The sequence below is a fragment of the Diospyros lotus genome, chromosome 12 (genome assembly GCF_014633365.1).
Source record: "Diospyros lotus cultivar Yz01 chromosome 12, ASM1463336v1, whole genome shotgun sequence".
Taxonomy (NCBI): Eukaryota; Viridiplantae; Streptophyta; class Magnoliopsida; order Ericales; family Ebenaceae; genus Diospyros; species Diospyros lotus.
In genome coordinates this window covers 20,359,045-20,382,290 of record NC_068349.1, presented here as the reverse complement: position 1 = coordinate 20,382,290, position 23,246 = coordinate 20,359,045, and the positions used below count along the sequence as shown (strand labels likewise).

The following is a 23,246-nucleotide window of genomic DNA, read 5'->3' as shown; positions in this document are numbered from 1 at the left end:
ATAGACTCATACTTGTAGCCCAAAGTAGGATTGGTAGAAAAACTAGTTTTGAACTAAAACCGCTCCACTTCATATTGTGGTGGTCCTAGTCTATCAACACCTAATACACTGTTTGGTATCGTTCTAATTTTGTCTTCCTGAGGTAGACACATAATTCCCTTTATCACTTGTACCCGCATCTCAAATTTTTTCATGTGTAACTACTACGCATGTTTAATCTCTACCAGTTACAGAATTTACAAAGGGAGCAGAAGTAGAAGAAGATGCATATAAGCAATAAATTATGCTTCTTCCTCTAAAATAATCTACCCCAGATTACCCATCGCGTCACCCACGCCCCCTCTAATCGGCGAACACGTGCCAACCCATTGGAGTAGCAACAAGGCGACCTAGTCGACTCTCTTGAGCAAGACTCGACTCTTTGGGCCTCCCGGTCAACTTTTGACCAACCAATCCCTAAGACATTTTGAGTACAAGATATTGATATCCGACGCTATATTATATGGTGTGTGACTTTTTAGGTTCACTACCTGTTAGCAATCAAATAGCACCAAAACTCATTTCGGTACCAATCAACCCTTTGACCCATCACCGGAATCTCTTCATATCTCGATTATGATATGAGAGTTCATGAATAGCGCCTAGTAGCGGTTTAGGATAGTATAGGTAGAAAAGAAGTCTCACTTCAAGTGAACCTATTATGGTTAACGATTATCGTGTGCTAAAATACTTCAATCACTGAACGTCCTGACTGAGCGAGAGCTATGGAGTGATAAACTCACAACCTCAATAACTGTGTCTGACCTCGTATGTGACTATATGATTCATTTTCTCGATTTTCAATCTGTCTTGACTAGGGATTGTCCTGTTCTAGTAACAGTAGATCACGTAAGACATTTACCACATTAACTATCGATGAGGGTGACAGATTTTATCCCCAAGACCTGTCTCCATATACCAGCAATACATAATCCCTCAAATGAACCTCTCCACCTCCCAAATGGATGGTTCGACTCACTAGCAAATTTTGTGCACCAATATGCAGAACAACCGTACTAGTTTACGTCTAAGCATCAACACACCATCGCGTCTTGATGACAAGAATATTATCCACCAAGCCATGTGGTCTTTCATTGGTGTCACATTTAGTTGATTGTTCCCTGACAACCACCCACAGGTCTGCTAGTGACATCTCTTACCGCATGGCGTGAGACACATCACCATCCAATCAGTATCTCATATTGAACGAGGCAGTAACCCCTATGTTAGTCTATACTCGATTAATCGGAGTCCCCCATCCGAAGAATCAAAGCAGTAGGAATAGTTTAAGACATCCTATTATTAGATAATCCTGTCACACAATCTCAACTCCTTGAGAATAAGAATCCCAAAAAGAAAATTTTGGGACTCATTGATGTGTTAAACTGGAAAGCTTATGAATGAAGAAACTTGCATTTTATAAATATATACAAAGATACAATAAACCTGACCAGTTACACATCTGTTAGATGTTATTCAAATCTACCATTAGGGCACACAACATTAACACCTTTATCATTAGTATCTCATATTAATAAAAAATAGTAGCCTAAGTGCTAGTCTACAATCGATTAATCATAGTCCCCATCTGATAAATCTAATGACTATAAATACCTTTATGAAATCATGTGATATAGATTCTTGTCACATATTCTTAACAACTTAAAAATATGACCATCAAGAAATCTAGGGGCTTATTCACACACATTTGGAGAGCAATGAATGAAGAAATGGTCATTTTATTTATTGCAAGAATATCGTACATATATCCCTATTACATACTAGATGTTATCTAAATCTAACATTCGAGCACTAACTGTATTATAGAATACAACTTATAAATTATTTTTTTACATTTTTAATTGCTAAAAACATTATTATAATTATATTCAACAGCTTTGGTAATTATTAAATTTATTGATTTAACTTTAGTAATTATTGAATTTAATTGACTAAGGAACATGTATGATTTACTTTAATTTAGTTCAATCAAATTTGCCACAACAAATGGCGGTCGATTGTGGTGGCTCAAGAGGGGAAGAGATAGGTGGTCACAATGGTTTTTAACGGTTGAAGAGAGGATTGAGTCGTAGTGTCTTTTATCGTATCTCCGACCGAGGAGCTAGATGGTCTCGATGGTTTCCAATAACAAAGGAGAAGAGTGGGTTACAGTGGTTTCATTTGGATTTGTGACAAAGGATACAGATGATTCTATTTGATCTCAACATATTAGAGGAAAGTAGATCGTGGTGTTTTGGCCAATTATGTGATAGAGAAGGCAAATTGTAGCGATGGTTTCTAGTGTTGGAGGATGAGGGAATCACATATGAGATTTGTGTGATTTTTAAAACATGCAAACAAGCATAGATGTGTAGCAGATTAAACCCTATGAAAAATTATGGTAATTTCTTTCGTTGAATTGGTAGACACATATATACACACACAGAAGTTGCTTACCCAGATATAGAAACAAATACCCTAATTGAGCAATATTTTATTTATAGAAATATAGACAAAATCACATTCTAATTACAGTTTTAAATATATAGAATATTGATTAATCACATATAATCAAACCCTTGATTCGCGACAAACCCTAATCCCATATGACTTAGTGTTTATGTAATATGCATTCTTTTTTAATATTAATTCAAGATGGGATGCAGTTTACCTATTGAAATGCAACCCTTTGAGTTTGTTTTCCACTCTTTGAGAAAATCCTCCTCAAATGATGAGGTTCAAGATTGTCTATAACAAGTTACCAACAAAAATTCCTTTGGCTCTTCCTTGCACTAGTTGAAATTCACCAAGGGAATGGTGAGCTTAATTCAACTTGTTCCTTAGTGTAAGAAGCTTAGCATATAAGTATCAAGATAAGAGAAAATTGAGATAGCCCAAGAGGAGATGCCTTTGATTCCTTCTTGTGTGTGTGTGTGTAAGCAAGGCATAAGCATGAAAGAAAACCCTTTTATTCCATTATATTCACTTATTGGCAAAACATGAAAATCCACTTATAATTCATGAAGTATGGCAGATTGACACCTAGAATCATGGGGAGTCAGTGGAGCTTCCATTAACTCCAGATTATTTTCTATAATCTACCAATCTAAAACTGCTTACTGTTTTCCATAAGTAGTTGACAGTTTATTCTATTTTTAAAAAAACAATTGACAATGTTTACAAGTCTTAAAAAATAGTCGATCGTTTTGCATTTTATTCAAACAAACCTTTAATGGATATCTTTTATGCCATATGACATGCCTCAATTTACGTAAGTTATCCATTAACTCTTAATGACACTTAAGAACATGATACAAGCTCAATCTAATTAATTTATTTTGTTGCTTCACTTTAGGGTGTGTGACTTTCTAGGTTCATTATCAAATAGTAATTAGAAAACATTTGTTAGCTTTGTGTGACCGGTTTGTTAAAGCTGTCGATTATTTTAAGCCTTTCAGCAAAAATAATTGACCGTTCTCTTGAACTGTCGATAGGGCAAATTTATAGTCTCTGTTCTTTTCTTCTAAGTTCAAATTCTATCAACATTGATTGTATAGTGTCGACTTTCTCTCAAATCTATCAACTTGTTCTTTTAAATTGTCGACCTTTTGTAAAAGAAGTTGACCTCTTTATAAAAGAGTCAACCATTTGTCCAAAGCCATTGCTTCAAATTTCTAAAAAAAGAAAAGAAAAAAGAAATTGTCGATCGTATCTTTCATTGACATTCCTTAACGGCTAGTTTTTGTAGGCTCTTTATTTCCCTAACGACTCTAAATAACTAGTTTTTTAAAAGCACGAGAAAAGCCTATAAATAACTAGCCAATAATGCAGTATAAAGGCTAATGAATGGAAATAAATGGCTAAGAGCTCACTATTGTATTCATTCTTCTCATTAGAGCCTATGCTTTGATTTTTTCTTACAAAAAGGCTACATATCATTTGTAAAATCTTGTTTAAGCCTTTGTGTATTTGTTTGAAATTCTTTATAATAAAGAATGTCAACTCTCAGATCTTATCTTTGTGTTCATTATTATAATTCCTAGTGATTGTGTTAAAGGTCCTACTTATGTATAAGTAGGAGATTTTATTTACAAGTCATTTATGCTAGAAGGCCTACTTAGTAAAGTAGGAGAATTTAGTAGATTGTGAGATCTCTAGTGGAGAGTTAGAGTAGGCTGGGTTTAATTGAACCATTCTAAAACTCTCATCTCTCTAGCATATTGTGTTTTATACTCTATTGTTTATATTTCACTATTTTGATACTTTTCTTAAAAACTCTATAAAATTTTAAAAATCATCAACGCCTAATTCACCCCCCTTTTAGGTGTATGGTTCCATACTTGCACAAAGCTAACAACATCAAACTATTTTGACATTAATTGAACCTTTTGATTTGTTTTGAATCTCTCCATATTTTCAAAGCACCCTAAAGGTCTTGATTGGTGTCTAGCAACATATCAAGACAATTTAAATGGCAATAAAGTCATTATCAAGTGAACCTATTTCGTTGACAGTTACCGTACAATTGAATCCTTTCATTATTAACTTCCTAAAGCTTATGGATCGATTAAGCTCACTAACTCGATTCAGTGTCATAAATCTTATTTGGTGTGATTTGAGATGACTCATTCAAAACTCCTTCTAAATCATTCATGTGTTTACCAAGGACTTCTCTTACTACAATCCGACATAAGATCTCATAAGACTTCTCTCATGTAAATACTAAGAGACATTTAAGGCTAAAAATAAATGAACTACTGTAGGTGTAATTTAACTTTATAATTATTTATCTAATAATATTCTTAAAAAATAATAATATTTAGTAATACAACGTTGTTTGGAACATATTATATTATTTTCAGCTGTTATTTGTAGTTTTCAACTAAAAAAGCTCTTAGTTTTGAATATCAGAAAACAACAATAACATATGGAATCAACGATTTGAATTTGGTTTTTTAAAAGACAACCCGAGTTAGGGTCGGCGGGCGGGCGGGTTGCCGACCCGGTTGTGTCAATCCTTCGCCCAAGATATAAAATATAAAATATAAAATATAATAAAATTAAAAGCTGTAACTTTCCCTATAAAAATTAAAAGCTGTTAGTTTTAGGGTTCTCACATTTCTCTCTCTCTCCTATTCTTCCTTTCCCAATCTCTCTCTCTCTCGTCCATCACTAGGGTTTTTATTTGTCTTCTCTGCCATACGACAATGGCGCACTATAGCGGTGATCACCTGTTAACTTGAAGATTTCGAACAATTTCAGATATCATCGTTCAATGACGTCGAAGCAATTCTCCGTGTCGTCGAATATCAGTGGACATTGGCGCTGCACGAAGATGGCGACGACTCGCACTCCACCCCCCGCATAGCTACAGGGATGTGGCTGGAACCCTCAACCAAGGTACCTAGTTGCCTTGTTTAATCTACTTCTGTGAGAAAATGACTAAGGGCGTTAAATTATACAAAGATATATGAAAATATGCTGGGATTTTGCTGTAACCGCAGGAGGCGTAGAAAAGATCGCGTTTTTATCTGCTGTTTCTAATGTGATTACTTGCGTAGAAAATATATTGATCCGGTGGCCAGTGCAGGGTGGGCCGGGTGTGGATTGCTTCTTGTGGAATTAGGAAAGGGGAGCGTTAACAGACGCCCAGTTACCACCCCCGCTTAGTGGCATTCAATCACTTTAAATAACTTCCTGCTTTCTAATTATGATTACGTATTAAATTGGTTATTTTGATTGGCATGTCGCGTTGGGAGAGGCTGTTGCTGGTCCTCCATCTGCTACTGTATCATTGGATAGCGCATCATGGCTCAGCAGTCATCTCGGCTTAATCGACTCCTTACTCTGCTGGACAGTATCCTTGTTTTGCAATGAATTGGCTTTTCATTAATAAGGTGGCATTCTTACGTGATGTGGTATGTTAATTTTTATAAGTAGTTTTTGTGTGTGTCAGCTTGTGGTGTTTGAAGGTCTATTCTTTAACCCATTCTAAGCTGGTTCCACCCAAACTACAAGATTTACAGCAGCACGGCAGATAGGGGATATTGCCAAATTACATCCTCAGGACCTGCACTCCCTGTTGAGTAAAGTATGCTCATTACATCATCAGGACCTGCACTCCTTGCCACTGGTTGAATTTTATGTTGTTTCATGTTTTTTTTTTCTTATGTCTATGTTTCCGTAGCATAAATACTGCCACTTGTATTTGTTTGCAAACTTATCATCAACCTAACATGATGTTGTTCAGGTGCCATTTGCCTGTTTTCATGAATGGCCTAATGGTAAACTTAAGTATTTCTTTTGACGTCATGGTTCCTAGAAATTGTGTATTTTTGGAGATTTCATTTTACTTTGTCTTATTTTATGCATTGTTAAAGGCTGTTACTGCCCTGTGGAATTCATCATTTAAAGCCATGCATGGTTAAGAAGCTAGATATTGTAAGGTGCCATCTTCATCTGGCCATGCTGTAACATGTGTTAGAGAAAGGTAGATGCACATGTAATATGATCAAATATATTGCATTAACTTTTTGATTTTTATATGTCAAATTTTTGTGGTTATGCACAATTAAAAGTAGGAGTTTGAATAAAATTACTTGAGAATATGTATTTTAGACTGTTAACACTTCAACAATGACAATCACATGCTTTAATCCTACTAGGTGGGGTTTGGCTGCATGAATTCTATTTGTCCAACTGTATTTGGCCATGGTCGTACTTTATGCGAGGCCATTATACTCCGTGTCATGTTCAAGGACTTCCCACTGAGTTATTTAGTGAATTTTTCATTTTAATTTTCATATGAAACATTTACTTGGTTATTAGTTATTAGTTACTGATTAAGTGAATTTGTACTGTTTTTGCTTATCATCTCATTGGTTTCTTTTGGTCTAGAATGTACACATGCCATTGATTGTTTTCCTTCTCTTTTAGGTTTTTCTTTTTGATGCTAGTCTGTTGTGAATTTAGGTTTCTCAGTATCTCCATAGTAAAAATTGGGATACAAGGGTTGCTGCAGCACATGCCATTGGTGCTATAGCAGGGAATGTTAAGCATACATCCCTGACTGAACTTTATCATTGTGTTGAAACAAAGATGTCAGAGGCTGGGATTTGTGGTGTTGCAGAAGATGTGGTGGTATGGCCTAGCTTTGATCCTAAAATTCTAGCAAGCATTTCGTTTAGAAGGTTGTTCCTGGCTCTTTTCTGCCTCTATCCTTGCATTTAATGGTTATAGTCCCTATTTTTTTTTTTCTTGCAATTGATTCATAGGCAATGCTTTTGATGTTTGCAGATTGATTTCTATGTTGAGAATTGGTAGTGAATTAGCTTTTTGTCTATTCTGCTCACTAACTTCTGTTGCTACCTGAAACAGTTTTGATATTAGCAAAGTTTTGGAGTTTGGTGCTTTATTGGCATCTGGGGGACAGGTATGCCACCTGATTTGGAAAATTATAGATTTGTTGTTTTTAATTGCTCTTGGATGGTCTTGCAGCTGCTCTGGGTTAATTGCATTGCTTTGTTGTGTTTCTAGTTGATTTACTTGTTTTGGCTGAACATGTTTATTGGAGATGGAAGTTTTTTTGATAACTATTCCCTTTTATGGTTGCTGAGGTTTTAAAGGGGGGTGGTCTGTTGATTAAGGGAAAGAAAAGCCACCTGTGAGTCTATGACTGACCTATTATATATAAAAAAGCCACTATAGTTATGAATCTTATTGGTTTGATGCAACAATTGATAATTGGCATTCAACAACAACAACAACAACATATCCAGCCTTTATCCCACTATGTGGGGTCGGCTACATGAATTCTAGACTTCCATGTATTTCTGTCTTTTGTCATATCCTCATTTAGATCCATATAATGATAATTGGCATTCAATGAAACAATTTGCAAGTTTTAAACCTACTTCTGGAATTGGCCACTTCTCTAAAATGTGTTTATTTTACGGCCTTAAGAGAGCAAGAAAGAGAATATACAAATAGTTTGTGTTTCTTGCACAGCTGAACCGGTTCAGGGTGTTACACAATGAGACTATACTGCACCGTTTTAGTGCATGGCTATGTTAATGTAATGGATCTCTTTCCTTTTTAAAGTGACCAGCTTCTAGTGTGATGGTATCTATGCTATTGACTTGTAGTTTTTAACTAATTCTCCACTCATAAAAATGAACTCTTTGCTGACAATAAATTTAGTCTTATGAGGAAGAAGAATCTTTTAGATGTGAATACAATTATTGAAAATTGTGTAAAGACTAGATCCTATCTGTATATGTATATCCTGTCCTTAGTTGAACTTTGTATGCAACCTGATTGAGAAATAACCTTCTTGACCTTTTGGATTCCAAACCATTTAGATCTGATTTGAAAAATGTGATTAAAGAAATTGAGCTCTTGAAATCGAGAATGAAGAGGAGGCAATGATCAGTGCAATGTTGCTCAAATATGTGACCTTTTTATTTGCAATTGTTATCTTTATCATAACAAGCTTAGTTAGTTTAGCAGAATAAGGGGGAGCCTTAATAAGATAACTTGGCAATGTAACTGGAAGAAACCACTCTTATTTTGTCTTCTTCTCTTCACCTTTCTTTCACCCCCACCCCCCCTTTCTAGTTGCACTTGCAAGTGTGGGATGTGTTTTTTTATCTCCTATAAGATTTTTTCCTGCTTGTTAAGGAGTTCTTGTAGTTCAGTTGTGGAGTGATTGGGATCATCATAAAACATGTCTCAGAGCATTATAGTTGTGATCAATAACAGCAGATTTAATAAAAGTTAGCCAATTATACCTGGAGCTAATGACTACTGAAAGATTTCAGTTTGACTATTGAAGGAAAGGAAATCTAATAGTGCTAGGATGTGGTTGTTAGAGATGGAAAAATTTGGATTAATGGTTGTTATGTTTATATTTATTTTCTAGGGGTGTTTGTTGGTATTTTATGCTAGATAGTCTTGGTTTGGTGTGGTCTTTTGGCAAATCCTTCTTATGTTTCCTTTATTGAAGTTTAGTGAAGGGGGTTTCAACTATTGAAGTTTAGTGTAACAACTTGTACTTTTATTCCCTTATTTTGTAGCATTTACAAGTGAATGCTTGATGAATGTTAGCATTGGAGAGTTAATAATTTTAAGCCATGGTGCAAGGTTTGGAAGCATGGGTTTAGAGGTTCTGAAATCTATAAAAGGGTACCAGGTTTTTGGAACCTAGGAATGCAGATTCCAAAACCTGATGAGGCAAAATCTGGGGAGCAGGGACCAAGTTTCAAAACTTTTCAATCTAGGTTTCAGAACCTAGCTCCCTGAAGGGGCGGCCAAGTTTTAAAATCTATATTGATGGTTTTGAAATGCAAGCTACTGAAATTGAAAACAGAATTCCAAACTTTCGGTTTGGGATGAAATTAAATATCCATTTTGGGCGAATGATTATGAGACTTTAAACATGGTTTTAGTATATTATTACCCATATTTTGGATGTGACTGAAAAGATTTGACCATTTGATGGTTAGAATGTTAATTGAAGTGAGAATTAATGATGAGTTAAGAAGGTGCTGAAGTCTTGGTGTGCGAGGAGGCTACCCAACTTGAGAAGAGGTAGAAATATCATGCAAAAAGAGGAGATATGGATGCAAAAGAAGGGGACAAATCTGGAACGAGAGCTACTTTGACAAATGATGAATATGCCAAAAGGATTTGGGAGACCAAAATAAAGGGTACAAATGTCATTGGGGCCACAAATACATGCAAGGAACTATTTGCTTCTCACCATTTTTCCTTGGCTGAGTGGTAGAGAGGGTTTGAGCTAGAGTTTTCTCTGTTCTTGAAGGTTTTGTGACTGGTCATTGCTGGTTTGAACAGATTCAAGAAAGGTTGGAATGGAAAAATTCTCGAGTTTTGGACTAAGAATAAACTTACAAGTTTAAAGGCTGATCTTGATGTTGTTTGGGATTTTAATCCTTGTGTAGGGAAAATTTTGTACTTTTTTGGAGGTCTTAGATTTTACCTTTATCTTCATTGTGAGTACCACCTTTTATTTTCATGGGTATAGCATGGTAAAGGCATGGCATTGATGATTTTTGTTTGGATACATGTTTATTGTATATATGCTGTGCACTATGGGGATTGTAGGTCATGCACATGCTGTCTAAGGTGAGAATACACATGGACGGGCTAAAGCTTTAGAGTTTGTGGATGTGGTTTGGCTCCAAGATAAGAAAACCATGGGATTCCATCTTGAGAGGTTTGGTTTTGGTTGAATGGTTGAGGTGGAGGCCTCAATGAGTTTGGATCCATCCACTTTTTTGTGCTGCATGTGGACATATTGAGCCTTTTTTTTTTTGCTCATTCTTGCTTTTTGAACATTTTTCTGATAAGTTTGATGTGAATGAAAATGCTAGGAGATAAGAGGATGGTGTCATGTACTAACATGTAAGGGGAAGGTAACTATAATTAAAATGTAATAGAAGGGAAAAGTAGTATATGCTGTATGTTGTAAGGGGGTTGTACCAAGTTTGTTGCTGCATTAACAACTGGTACATTCCCAACGCATGTAGACGGTTACCCGCACATGGCGCACATGGGGGAGGTTAAGATCAACTATAAAAATTGTTGACCTCCTTTCTCATATGATTATGAAATTTATCTAGTAATTCTAAATTTCTCTCTCCCAATTTTCGCTCTCTCTCTCGCTTCTGCATTCTTTTCCCCCAAATTCTCTATCGATTTCTCTGTTTCTCTCTCTCGATCAATCTACTAACCGAGAACTACTCGTCAGATCCTTAGGGAGTTGACATTTGGTATCAGAGCAATGCTCTTGGTCATGGATCGAGTTACTGATAACTCATTACTATGGCCAATGGAACAAGGATGAAATAAATGGAGTCCCAGTTGCAGCAGGTTACAACAACGATGTCGGAGATGCAAACAAGGATGGGGACTTTGGAATCCTCTGTTGGAATAGGGGTGGATACTAGGATTGATCTGGCAATGGAGAGGTGGCGTGAAGAGAATCAGGAACAAAGTGCTTTGCTACAGGAACAAGTGATGGAGTAGATGCACCAGTTCATGAGGATGTTTGTATCCTAACAACCGGTAAGACTCTCACCTGAGTTTCCTCCTAGGGAGAGGTTAGAGCCCATCCTTCTCGGAGTGGGAATGGAGCACCGACCAGTAGGGTCGTTGAAGTTTGAGTTTGAACCAGAAATGGTAGGAGAGAATATACGGGAGAGGAGGCTAGGAGCTAGGCTAATTGTAATCAGTCGAGCTTCCTGTGCTGAAATTGGAGATTCCACTTTTTGACAGGGAGAATTCGAGATGTTGGATAAGGAGATGTGAAAGGATGTTCTCCCTATATCAATTATAGGAATAACAAAAGATCACCCTGGCTTCTGCTTACCTAAACGATATGGGAGACGCATGGTTTCAAGGTTGGATTGTAATGAAGGAAGGTAGTTCATGGAATGTATTTGCTGATGATCTCTGTGAGAGATTTAGGGATAGGAGTATGAGGGATGTAATTGAGGAGTTTAACAAACTCAAGCAAGATGGAACAGTGCAGGCCTATCAACTCCAACTCAAGTTTGAAGAACTAAGGTCCTTAATGATAGTGCACAATCCCTAATTGTCTGAGGAGTATTTTGTATCGAGTTTTATTAGTGGCTTAGGGGATGAAGTGAGGCTAATGGTGAAGATGATGCAGCCTCAGACAGTTAGGCAAGTTGTTGAGAGTGCGTGGCTACAAGAATTGACCATTGAGGCTTTGATGAAAAAGTAGAGGGGTCAAGCGAAGGGGGTAATCACAGTGGGCTGGCAGGCTGGGAACAGAGTGTTAGCAAGGGATATGGGGCACTGTGGTAAGGGTATTAGCTCAGTTCTGCCTTGCCCTTTACCACCCCTATTCCTACAATTGGAGAGAAATTGATGGAACAAAGGCATCAAGCTGGGCTATGCTATAGATGTGGGGACAAGTACTTCCTAGGGCATAGGTGCAAAAGGCAATTGTTATTGTTGGAAGGAGAAGATGATGAAGTAGAGGAAGGAGAGGAGCTTTCTGAGATTGATGGTGAAGATAGGGGAGAAATGTCATTGCATGCCTTAAAGGGAGTGGCCAACAGCAAGATTATCAAGGTGGAGGGAAGAGCAAAGAATTGCCTCCCATAATGGTACTCATTGACAACAGAACCATAGCTTCTTGGATGAAGCTATGGCAAAGAGACTAGGGTGTGAGGTCACTCAATCTCATCCCCTATCAGTAATAGTCACTAATGGTGTTATACCCAGGGGCATTGGACCAGTGTTTTTGAATAGGAATTCTGCCACACTCAATCACACACACTCACAGATTTGATCTTAAGAACAGATTTAATGAATTCAATAGAAATAATAAATGTAATCAAAACAGAACAAAATGAAACAAACAACAAACAAAAAACGCAAACCATAAACACCAGATTTTATCCTGTTTCGGATTGCCTTTTAGGACAACCCTACATCCAGTTTTGAACCTCCTTGAGCAGCCTTCTTTTATTCACATAATGATTAGTGTACAGTTGGTTCTTCCTTCTATTTCTTGAGTACATCAATCCTTAGCCCCCAAGATTACAAAGCTATCAAACTCTAGCCTCTCTCTCAGAATGATCAATACTCGTTACAAACAGAAAAATGAGAACACACCTCACTCGACTACCCTTTGCCCTCTATTTATAATAATGGGTGGATATCCCAATGAAGACTATTAGATATTTATAGTTTAACCCCCTAACTATCACTAATTACATGGTTGGGATATAAACTTGTATTTAATGCTTCATTGGCCCTCAAAATACACTACTATAACTGATCTTCTTATCCTATACTCGAGACAACTTTTAACAAATGGCAGCAGAGTTTTAATTCAATCCTCGTGCAAGGGATTCTGTTGGGAGATAAATGGAGAGGATTTCACAGTTGACGTGAGGTTGCTCAAGTTAGGGGGTTGTGATATGGTGCTTGATGTTGATTAGATGAAGGGGGTAAGCCCAATTAGCTTTGATTTTAATAAAATGGAGGTAACTTTTGAGAAAGATGGAAGAAGGAAGACCTTAACGGGTAATCATGAAGTTGGGGTTTGTAAGATGATTTCGGCGAAGAAGTTGCAAAGAATGTTCAAGAATAAATTCTCCAAAGTAGCACAACTATTCTCCATTCAAGCCATGAAGCTTACAAGGGACAGTACATAACAAGAAAGAGAGATAGCAGTTATTGTGAGTAACCACTCTCATGCCCAAAGAAAGGTACAAGAGACTGACTCTCTTAATATGCATTTAATTGAGTTTAAGGACCTCTTTATGGAACCTAACTCCCTACAACCTGAGAGACCTTTTGTTCACACTATTAATTTGAAGCCAAATACAGAGCTTGTCAATGTAAGGTTCTACCATTACCCACTAAGTCAAAAAACTAAAATTGAAAGACTCATTAAAGACATGTTGCACAAGTCGATTATCCAACCAAGTCGCAACCCTTTTGCCTCACCCGTATTACTTGTCAAAAAGAAAGATGGTTCATGGAGGTTTTGTGTTGACTATTGTCAACTAAATGCCATAACCATCAAAGACAGGTTCCCAATACCTATTGTGGAAGACTTGCTTGATGAGCTTAAGTGTGCTATTGTTTTTGCCAAATTAGACCTTAGGTTAGGCTATCAACAGATTCGAATGAGGCTTGAAGACATTCACAAAACAGCCTTTAAAACCCACCAAGGGCACTATGAATTCCTAGTTATGTCTTTTGGTCTCACCAACGCCCTAGCTATCTTTCAGGCGTTGATGAATTGGATTTTTGAACCCTATTTGCGGCAATTTATCTTAGTGTTTTTTTGATAATATTCTAATCCACAACCCATCCTTTGCCAAGTATCTTGACCACCTAAAAACCACTTTTGAGGTCCTTAGGCTCAATCAATTGTATATTAAGGAGTCAAAATATGCCTTTGCACAAGGACAAATGGGGTACTTGGGCCACATTATATCTAATGTAGGGGTAAGTACTGACCCTATCTAGGTGGCAACTATGGTAAGGTGGCCAAGACCTCAAAATGTCAAAGGTCTTAGGGGATTCTTGGGACTAACCGGTTACTACTGCCGGTTTGTTAAGAATTATGGCATTATCTGCTGGCCCCTAACGGAATTGTTGAAGAAAGATGGGTTCCATTGGGATTTGGAGGCAGAGGAGTCTTTTTGCAAGCTCAAGAAGGCTATGAGTGAGGTACCAACCCTAGGACTACGAGACTTCAATAAGCCATTTATACTTGAGATGGATGCAAGTGCTAATGGAATTGGAGTTGTGTTAGTTCAGAAGGGCAGACCCTTGGCTCTTCTTAGCCAAGGACTGGCCCCCAAGCATTTGGGATTGAGCATATACAAAAAGGAACTGTTGGCCTTGTTGATGGCTGTGTAAATGACGACATTACTTGGAGGGAGGTAAGTTTGTGATTAAAACAGACCATGAAAGTCTGAAATTCTTGTTACAACAAAGGTTGCATGCTCAATTGCAACAGAAGGGGATGACATAGTTGATGGCGTTGGATTACACAATATAGTATAGGAGGGGAAAGGAAAATCTCGCAGCAGATGCCCTGTCCAGATGTTATGAAGAGGGCAGTTCAGCTGCAATAACGATAGTAATCCTGGATTGGTGCCAAGAAATAGTTTCAAGTTATGAAACAGATGGGAAAACTAAGGAGCTTATGCAACAATTGGTGGTAGATTTGACTTCAAGGCCAGGGTATACACTAACCAATGGCTTGATCAAATATCAAGGGTAGCTGGTCATAGGGGATGATAATGACTAAGGAGAAAGATAATAGAAGCCTTACATAATTCTCCCCTTGGGGGACATTCGGGTATTGTGAACACCTACGACTAAGGTCAAGCAGCTCTTCCATTGGCCGGGGCTAAAGAAGTATGTCATGGAATTTGTGTTGGGGTGGTGTGATACTTGCGGGAGGTGCAAGTCAGAGAATGTAGCATATCCAGGGTTATTTTAGCCTTTGGAAATTCTAGGAGGACCTTGGGAGAGCATATCTATGGATTTCATTGAAGGGCTTCCAAAATCAGAAGGAAGAGATTGCAGAGACAGTCTCTTTATTGGAACTTCTGTATGGTACCACTAGGATTTTGTTGCATAATTTTTACTTTTTAGGCATTTATCTGATCTGTTCTGAGTTTAACTTTGATAATGATTATTTATGCAAAAGCAAACTAAATGTATTTTTTCAATAAGGAAAAAAGAATTTAGGTGAGTACCAAATTGAAATCTAAGTTAAAGGAATTTAAAGTCTGACTTAAATTTATGGTTTAATATGGCACATTGTTGGTAATTTTTTTTTGTCTTATACAATGTCTGATTGTTTCCTTAATTTTATGACTGTTGGTTGCACTCGCTCCTTTAACCATGCATTGAATAATTATCTGCTTTTGTATGTTCAACTTACACTTTCAGGAGTATGATATTGTGACTGACAATGTAAAGAACCCAAGGGAGAGATTGGCTAGGCAAAAACAAAATCTTCAACGCCGACTGGGTAAGTTATTCCTTTGTTATATTTATAGCCATTGTCTAAGTTTGATTGGGTTTCATCTATTTTTAATATGTTTAAAAGCCTGTGTCGAGCTGGACTTCTTTAGATGTTGGCGTTCATAAGCTTTACATGTGTTGATAAGCTTTACATTTTCTGGCTCATGAAGTAGAAATTTGAGTTGGCAACTAATATGATTCTTTAGTGTTTTCTCTGTTGGTCACTCCTCAAATATTTTTATCTATATAAGCTCCTGGATCCTTGTAATAAAGTGTTTCTTGGTGGATTTAGTTCTTCTTACGTATCTTTTTGATCTTTTGAAATTTCTGGCAGAATGGTTCTTGGTCACGGCATCTGTTAAATTATTGATCATTTTGATATAATTTTTTCTTTAAGCTTCTTAGCTTTGGTAGTAAGTTGGTTGCTGGCAATCTTCTTGAATAGCATCTTTCTTTTCAGTATGTAATAAAGGGTATTAAATGATGCAACAAAGGTGGTATTGGTAACCTTACAGAAATAAACTACAAACAAAATAGAGCAGAAAAGCTAGGTATCTACATGCAAGTACAAATCATTCAGAAAATAAAAGAAGAAAAACAAAAATAAGGGTTCTCTCTCAGCTATGAAAGGGTAATGAAGATGGTTTCCTTTGAAACAACCAAGAGCTCTCCATGTGCTCGGAAGCCCTCTTATTTCATTTTTGCCGGAGACTTGACATCATATAGAAAGGACTAGATTCCCAACATTCTTTTGCTATTCTGTTCACTTCCTTTGCTAAAACAGAATTGATCTTAGTTTTTTTTTTTTTGTTACAATTGGGAGCATTGTCGGTCCACTAAAACACCCAATAAACCAAGAAAGAATTCACTCGTCCACTCTCTATCTCATTGATTAAACATGCAACATGAACAGTAAGTAAAAGAATTGATAAAAGAAGAGATAGAACAGTCAAACCAAAAAAGAACACCGAGAATTTATCTTGGTTCAAACCGGTTTTCACTAGCCCTACATCCAGCCTTTAGAGAGAGCAATCCACTATAAATCTTGATGAAGAACAATACAAGTATTCACTCTCGCACACCCCACAACACTCAATGAATCCCTCAAGAAATCTCACTACAGATTACAAAGAATTATATCACTTTTATCTAGCAGTTCAACACTCAAGCCTCAATGAGATCGATAAAAAATACAGGTACCCAACATATTGCCTATCGCCTCTTATTTATAGAAATAAGAGGCGTTAGATACAAGGGGGGGAAAAATAATCGGGAACAGTACCCTAACTACCCCTCACTTAAAATACACGCAATTAGCCCTATTATTCCTAATTTGCCACTGCCGGGTATTCACATTGATATGCTCGAGATCTTCTACTCATTGCAAAACTTTGAATAACATTTTTTTCTCCCCTTTTTTTGGCTAAGTAAAGGGGCAGGGAGGGGCGGCTAGATTAGCATCACTTCGCTGCTCCTAGTGGTTATGACTGTGAGAGATGGGGAGCTTTGATGTTTCCGTGCATTTCCACTTGCACACCACCCTTGGTGATCATCTTGGACTATTTTTACTTAACAAAAAAAAAAAAAATCTTTTTTGTGGTGTTTGTATGGCTCCCAACTTGAAGCACTCATTTTGCTTAATGCTTGATGTTGGAGAAGTTTGCATTGTTGCCATGAGTCAGAGGTCTTTGAAGATTGGAAGATTACTTATTATAAGAAAGCATTGCTGGATAGAGTTTTGAACAAGTTATTTATTTTTTGTTTTTCCCCTGTTGATTGACATAAGAGATAAATTTACCACGTTTTTCTTAAAGGTAAGTGTTTCTAGTTAGTTTTGGATGAGAAATAGAAAGGTCTCTGATAGGTCCCCGATGCAGCGAACCTACTAAAGACGCATCAAGCACCAAGGGTAGAATAGTAATAGTAAGATAGCATGTGCTTGTGTAACAATCAACATGTGCACAATCGTTTTCTGTTATAGAGAGCAGAAGAGGGATAGGAACAACATATAAATAAGAGGAAAAGGAGAGAGAAAAGTGGGGGAGAAATTAAGAGATAGTCAAGGAGAGTTCAGGGCCTCTCGAATGCCCTTTTCTTTTGTTCATTTCTCATTAATTTGTAGTTCTCAAATCAATACACAAGTAGTGTTCATCTTTACCTATTCACGGTCTTACCATTTTTGGTATTAGAGCCCATTGATCCTAATGGTGAATCTAACAGATAGAGTTGGGGAATTGGAGGTGAAGATGGAGGGTATGTCGAAAGGATTTGAGGCCATGAGAGGGGAGGTGCAATCGATGGAGAAAAATGTGGCGATTATGTTGGATTTGTTTGCATACATAGAACTAAATGGGAGGAACATGAAAAGGGGAGGAGGGATAAAGGGAGGGAGGAGGAGAAACCCTTGGAATTCACCCAGGATTTTGAGGTATCGCCTGGAATTAAAGTGACCAGGGAGTTTGGGGGAGGATCATGTGGGAATTGGTGGCCAAAGATTCGATGTAGAAGGCTGGAGATGTCGATCATTGAGGGGGAGAATCTAGATGATTGGATTTTTCGAGCTGAATGGTATTTTACAGTAAATCAACTTACGGAAAAGGAGAAGGTTGAGATTGCTGCCTTGTGTTTTGAAGTCGGTGCACTTGTGTGGTTCCAGTGGGAGACATGGCGAAAGGGAGTCAGGTGAAGAACTCAAACAAGGGATATAGAGCAGATTTCGTTCCACCCAAGAAGGAACGTTGGAGGAGCGTTCTTGGCTCTCCGGTAAGAAGGGTTCCTCAGTGAGTACTGCATACTGTTTGAGACATTGCCCAAGCCAATTGTCGAAGTTTCTGATGCATTTTTGGAAGGCCATTTCATTAACAGGCTCAAGCCAGTGATATGGGCCGAGATCTGTGCGCTACAGCCCAAAGGCTTGGAGTAGATTATAACGATGACACGGCATATTGAAGATAAGAACTCAGCTTGAGTAAGACTATGGTCTCTTTGAAGGCGATGATGAAGGCCTTTAGGGAAAATGGAGAGGGAGTTCTTTTGGAATTCGGCATGTTTGCTGTAGAATTCAATGAGCTCCAGGTAGGAACTCCATTATTCGTTGGGGAGGTGTTGCTTGAATTTGTGGGGGTGTTTGCAAATTCGAAGGGACTACCTCCTCCCAAGAAAAAAGACCATGCCATCAACTTGCTGCCAGGCACTGGTCCGGTCAGTGTTCGGCCCTATTGTTACGCTTACCTTCTAAAAAATGAAATTGAGAAGATGGTACGTGAATTGTTAGCAACAGGGATTATACAATCGAGCTCTAACCCTTTCTCTAGTCCTGTGTTGCTCGTTAAGAAGGATGGGGGGTGGCGTTTTTGTGTGGACTACAGGGCCTTGAACAAGGTGACAGTCCTTGATAAATTCCGAATTCCAATAATCGAGGAGTTGCTAGATGAATTACACGGGGCGACTGTTTTCTCCAAACTAGATCTAAAATCGGGTTATCATTAGATTTGGGTCAAAGCAGAAGATGATACTAAAATGGCTTTCAGAACGGATGGGGGCCACTACGAATTTCTTGTCATGCCCTTTGGGTGGACGAACACACCAGCCACTTTCCAATCTTTGATGAATGAGATACTCAGAGAGCAATTGAGGCACTTTGTTTTGGTGTTCTTTGACAGCATCTTGGTATTCAGTAGAGATTTTGAACAACATACACAACACCTGCGTTGTGTTGGTAGAAAATCAGTTGTTCGCTAACAGGAAGAAGTGCTTATTTGGACAGTTGGAAGTTGAATATTTGAGCCACATCATTTCCTAGCATGGTGCGTCTGCTAACCACAACAAAGTGCATACAATGTTAGATTGGCCAACCCCTACAACACTGAAGGAATTGAGAGGGTTTCTAGCCCTCACGGGGTATTATAGAAGATTTGTGAAGGACTATGGTAAATTGGCGTGGCCCCTCACAGAGAGACTACCGAAAAATAACTTCTTCTAGGACGAGGTAACAGAACAAGCCTTCCAACATCTTAAGGCTGCGATGGTGTCTTTACCATGTTTAGCTTTACCTGACACTGGCAAGCCCTTTGTGGTGGAATCAGATGCATTGGGGCAAGATTTATGAGCAGTCTTAATGCATGATCTATGGCCTATTGCATGTTTCAGCCATGCTCTTAATCAGTCAGGAAGAAAAAAATCTGTTTATGAAAGAGAGTTGATGGCTATCGTTTTTGCGGTACAAAAATGGAGGCATTACGTTTTGGGTAGGAAATTTGTGATTTGAATCGATCAAGAGAGTCTCAAATTTCTAATGGGGCAACTATTAGTGAGCTCTGAATATCAGAGATGGATGTTGAAGTTGGATTGTTTCAGTTTGAGATCCAATATTATCCTGGATTGGAAAATAAAGTGGCGGATGGCCTTTTTAAAATCAGTCATTCTGCAGCCCTGTTCGCTATAACAATTCCTAAAGTAATTCAACTAGACCAACTGGCCCACGAAGTAGAAAAGACGACAATTTGCAAAGGGTTATCCGGGACCTCCAGCGTGACCCTTCTTCTCGACCAGACTTCCAAATGGTGGACAACCAACTCATTTATAGAGGGCGGCTGTTCTTACCAAAAGGTTCTTCTCTAATCCCTCTACTACTTCATGATGGCCATGTGGGAGGGCATTTTTGGATTTTTGAAAGCATATAAGAGGATTGCAGCTAATGTCTATTGGCCTGGAATGAAACATGATATTCATTAGTATGTGAGTAATTGTGTTGTCTGTCAACAAAACAAGTACCTGGCCCTAACACCAGGTGGACTTTTACAGTCCCTTCCTATCCCAAATCAAATTTGGGATGACATTACCATGGATTTCATTGAGGGCTTATCGAGGTCAGGTAATATGGACTCAATCTTGGTGGTGGTGGTGGACAAACTCAGCAGGTATGGACATTTTATTGGCCTCGAACACAACCTTGTACAACAGGAGGGGTGGGAGGGGTTTTTAGCGAAGAAGTTGTGAGGCTTCACTGCATGCCTCGCTCCATTGTCTCGGGATAAGAATTTCATGAGCAGATTCTGGGAGGAAATGTTTTGCCTCCAATGCACTAATCGCAACATTGCGTACCACTCGTAGACGGATGGCCAAACGGAGGTCTTTAATAGAATCCTAGAAACATACCTACCCAATTTTGCTTTATCCAAACCTAAAGCATGGTATGTGTGGCTGCCTTGGGCTGAATTGTGGTGCAACACTTCATACCACATAGCTTTGAGGCTAACTCCATTCCAAGCAGTATTTGGGCAAGAACCACCTGGTATATTGAGGTTTGAAAAGGGATATACTCTTGTTTCTGTGGTTGAACATCAATTGGTTGAAAGAGATCAAATTGTGGAAGAACTTAAACACAGTTGTTAAGTGCACAAGCTGTTATGAAGGAGGGGGCAGACAAGCAAAGAAGAGATGTGAAGTTCGAGGTTGGGGACTTAGTCTATTTGTAGTTAAGCCCTTATCGCCGAAAGACATTGGCTACGCGTCCAAACGAGAAATTGGCTCCTAGATTCTACTAACCATTGGACCAATAGCCTACAAGTTAGCACTGTCGTCTCATTGCAATATCCACCTTGTTTTCCATGTGTCGTAGTTACGGGAGGCAAAAGGGGCATTGAAAGCCAGTTTGGAAATTCCCAGTCAACTTAGTGCAGCTTGAGATGCTAGTTGAACTGTTGTGTTGGGAGGTCGGCCAAGAGCGGGAAATAACTTACGTGGTTTGGATGTTTTAATTCAATGGAGAGTTTACCCCCGTTGGAAGCGACTTGGGAGCCCTAGATCATGATTTGACAACAATTTCCCACTTTTCACCTTGAGGACAAGGTTAAAGTTCGAGGGGGGAGTAATGATAGACCCTTGGTGCAGCGGACCTACTAGAGATGCATCAAGCACCAAGGGTAGAATAGTAATAGTAAGATAGCATGTGCTTGTGTAACAATCAGCATGTGCACAACCATATTCTGTCATAGAGAGCAGCAGAGGGATAGGAACAACATATAAATAGGTGGAAAAGGAGAGAAAAAAGTGAGGGAGAAATTGAGAGATAGTCAAGGAGTGTTCAGAGCCTCTCGAATGCCCTTTTCTTTCGTTCATTTTTCATTGAATTTGTAGTTCTTAGATCAATACACAAGCAGTGTTCATCTTTACCTATTCAGGGTCTTACCAGTCTATTTCTTACAATCAATTTGTTATAGAGAGGGTGAGCCTTGGTAGTATTGGTAAGGTTGCTCCTTTATGGCCAGACGGTCACAGGCTTGAGTTATTGAAATACCCTCTTTGTAAAGCAAGGGTAAACTTGGTAGCAACATTAAGATGACTCCTACCATAATGGCTAATGTGGGGCTCGAGCCTGAAAGTCAATGGTTTATTTGGCCATTTTTAAAGTATTGTCGCCAATTTAGCACTATGCTCTAAATTTTATTATTTAGAAATCTACTGATGAGTGCTAAACATTCTGAACAAAATGAGGAAAACTCAGTTAGTGAGCCCTTACAGTTAGATGGGTCTGTTTGGTGCAGTCAACAGTTGGAGGTGAGTATTATGCAAGAATGAGGCATTTTGTTGAGTATTATGCAAGATTGAGGCATTTTGACTACTAAAGCTGTGCATGCAGACTTAATGCCCCCTCAATATTTTCTCCTTTGCTTCCTCTTTCTTTCTTTTCCTTGCAGTAGTGAAGTCTTGTTAATGATCAATAGAGTTGGTTAGATCTTATTGGTTGGCTATTCTTCTCCATCTAGGCTATTGCGATGTTTGGCTAATCTCTAGTTTCAGATGGTTACTGCATTTGCCATGTGGATGGCTTTATTATTGTTCATTTAGTCTTGCTTGTCACCCTGTTCTGATTATTTCGTTTTTTCTATTTGGATGTCTTTATTATTGTTTATTTCGTTTCCCATACCAACAAGTTCTGATTAATTCATATGTGCTATGTGAATGTCTTTATTATTGCTCATTTAGTCTTCCATATCAACAAATTCTGATTATCTTATCCATCCTCCTTTTTCTCTATTTGAGATTGCCTTCACGATAAGTATTCTAGGAGCTGGCATACATAATTCTAACCATTTTTTTTTTCTGTCAATTGTCCTGCTTCACCGTAACTATTCAAGTGATGTACGTGAGTCATGATATGGCATGTATGCATATACTTTATTACTAACACTTCAACACCCAACTAGAGCAGGTTTGGATATGTGTGAGCAGTTCATGGATGTCAATGACATGATAAGAGATGAAGACCTTATTGTGCCCAAATTTGAGCCCCATGGGAATGGGGCATCGCATCAACTTTTTACACAACATTCTATACATAATGTTCGGCAACTAGTGGCAAATGCGGTACCTGGTTATAAGACCAGAAGGCCTAGTGCAAGGGAACTGAATCTTTTAAAAAGAAAAGCAAAAATAAGTTCGAAAGACCAAGCAAAAGGTTGGGCTAAGGAGGGAGATATGGAGGCAACATATTCTCAAGATATGGTGTCACCCAAAAGCCTTTCTGCTGATTCATCAAGCTCTAGTAAGGTATCTGAATGTTTGTGAATCCTGCTGTTGCATGGTATTTTATTGTTTCACTTATTTCTTGTTCTTTTGTTCTATTATTTGTAGTATCCATTTTTCATTTTGTGGCT

At 38.2% G+C, this 23,246-nt stretch overlaps 1 protein-coding gene across 1 annotated transcript in view; it reads left to right on the top strand.

Annotated features, from left to right (window-relative positions):
• The first annotated feature begins 5,157 nt into the window (after window positions 1-5,157).
• Window positions 5,158-23,246, top strand: part of LOC127787346 (TATA-binding protein-associated factor BTAF1) — a 92,859-nt gene continuing 74,770 nt past the window's right edge. Inside the window, exons 1-7 of the mRNA XM_052315340.1 lie at window positions 5,158-5,439; window positions 5,799-5,896; window positions 6,036-6,130; window positions 7,012-7,229; window positions 7,417-7,471; window positions 15,514-15,595; window positions 22,802-23,139. Coding sequence (XP_052171300.1) covers window positions 5,848-5,896; window positions 6,036-6,130; window positions 7,012-7,229; window positions 7,417-7,471; window positions 15,514-15,595; window positions 22,802-23,139 — 837 coding nt within the window. The 5' untranslated portion in view covers window positions 5,158-5,439; window positions 5,799-5,847. The remainder of the gene's footprint in view (window positions 5,440-5,798; window positions 5,897-6,035; window positions 6,131-7,011; window positions 7,230-7,416; window positions 7,472-15,513; window positions 15,596-22,801; window positions 23,140-23,246) is intronic.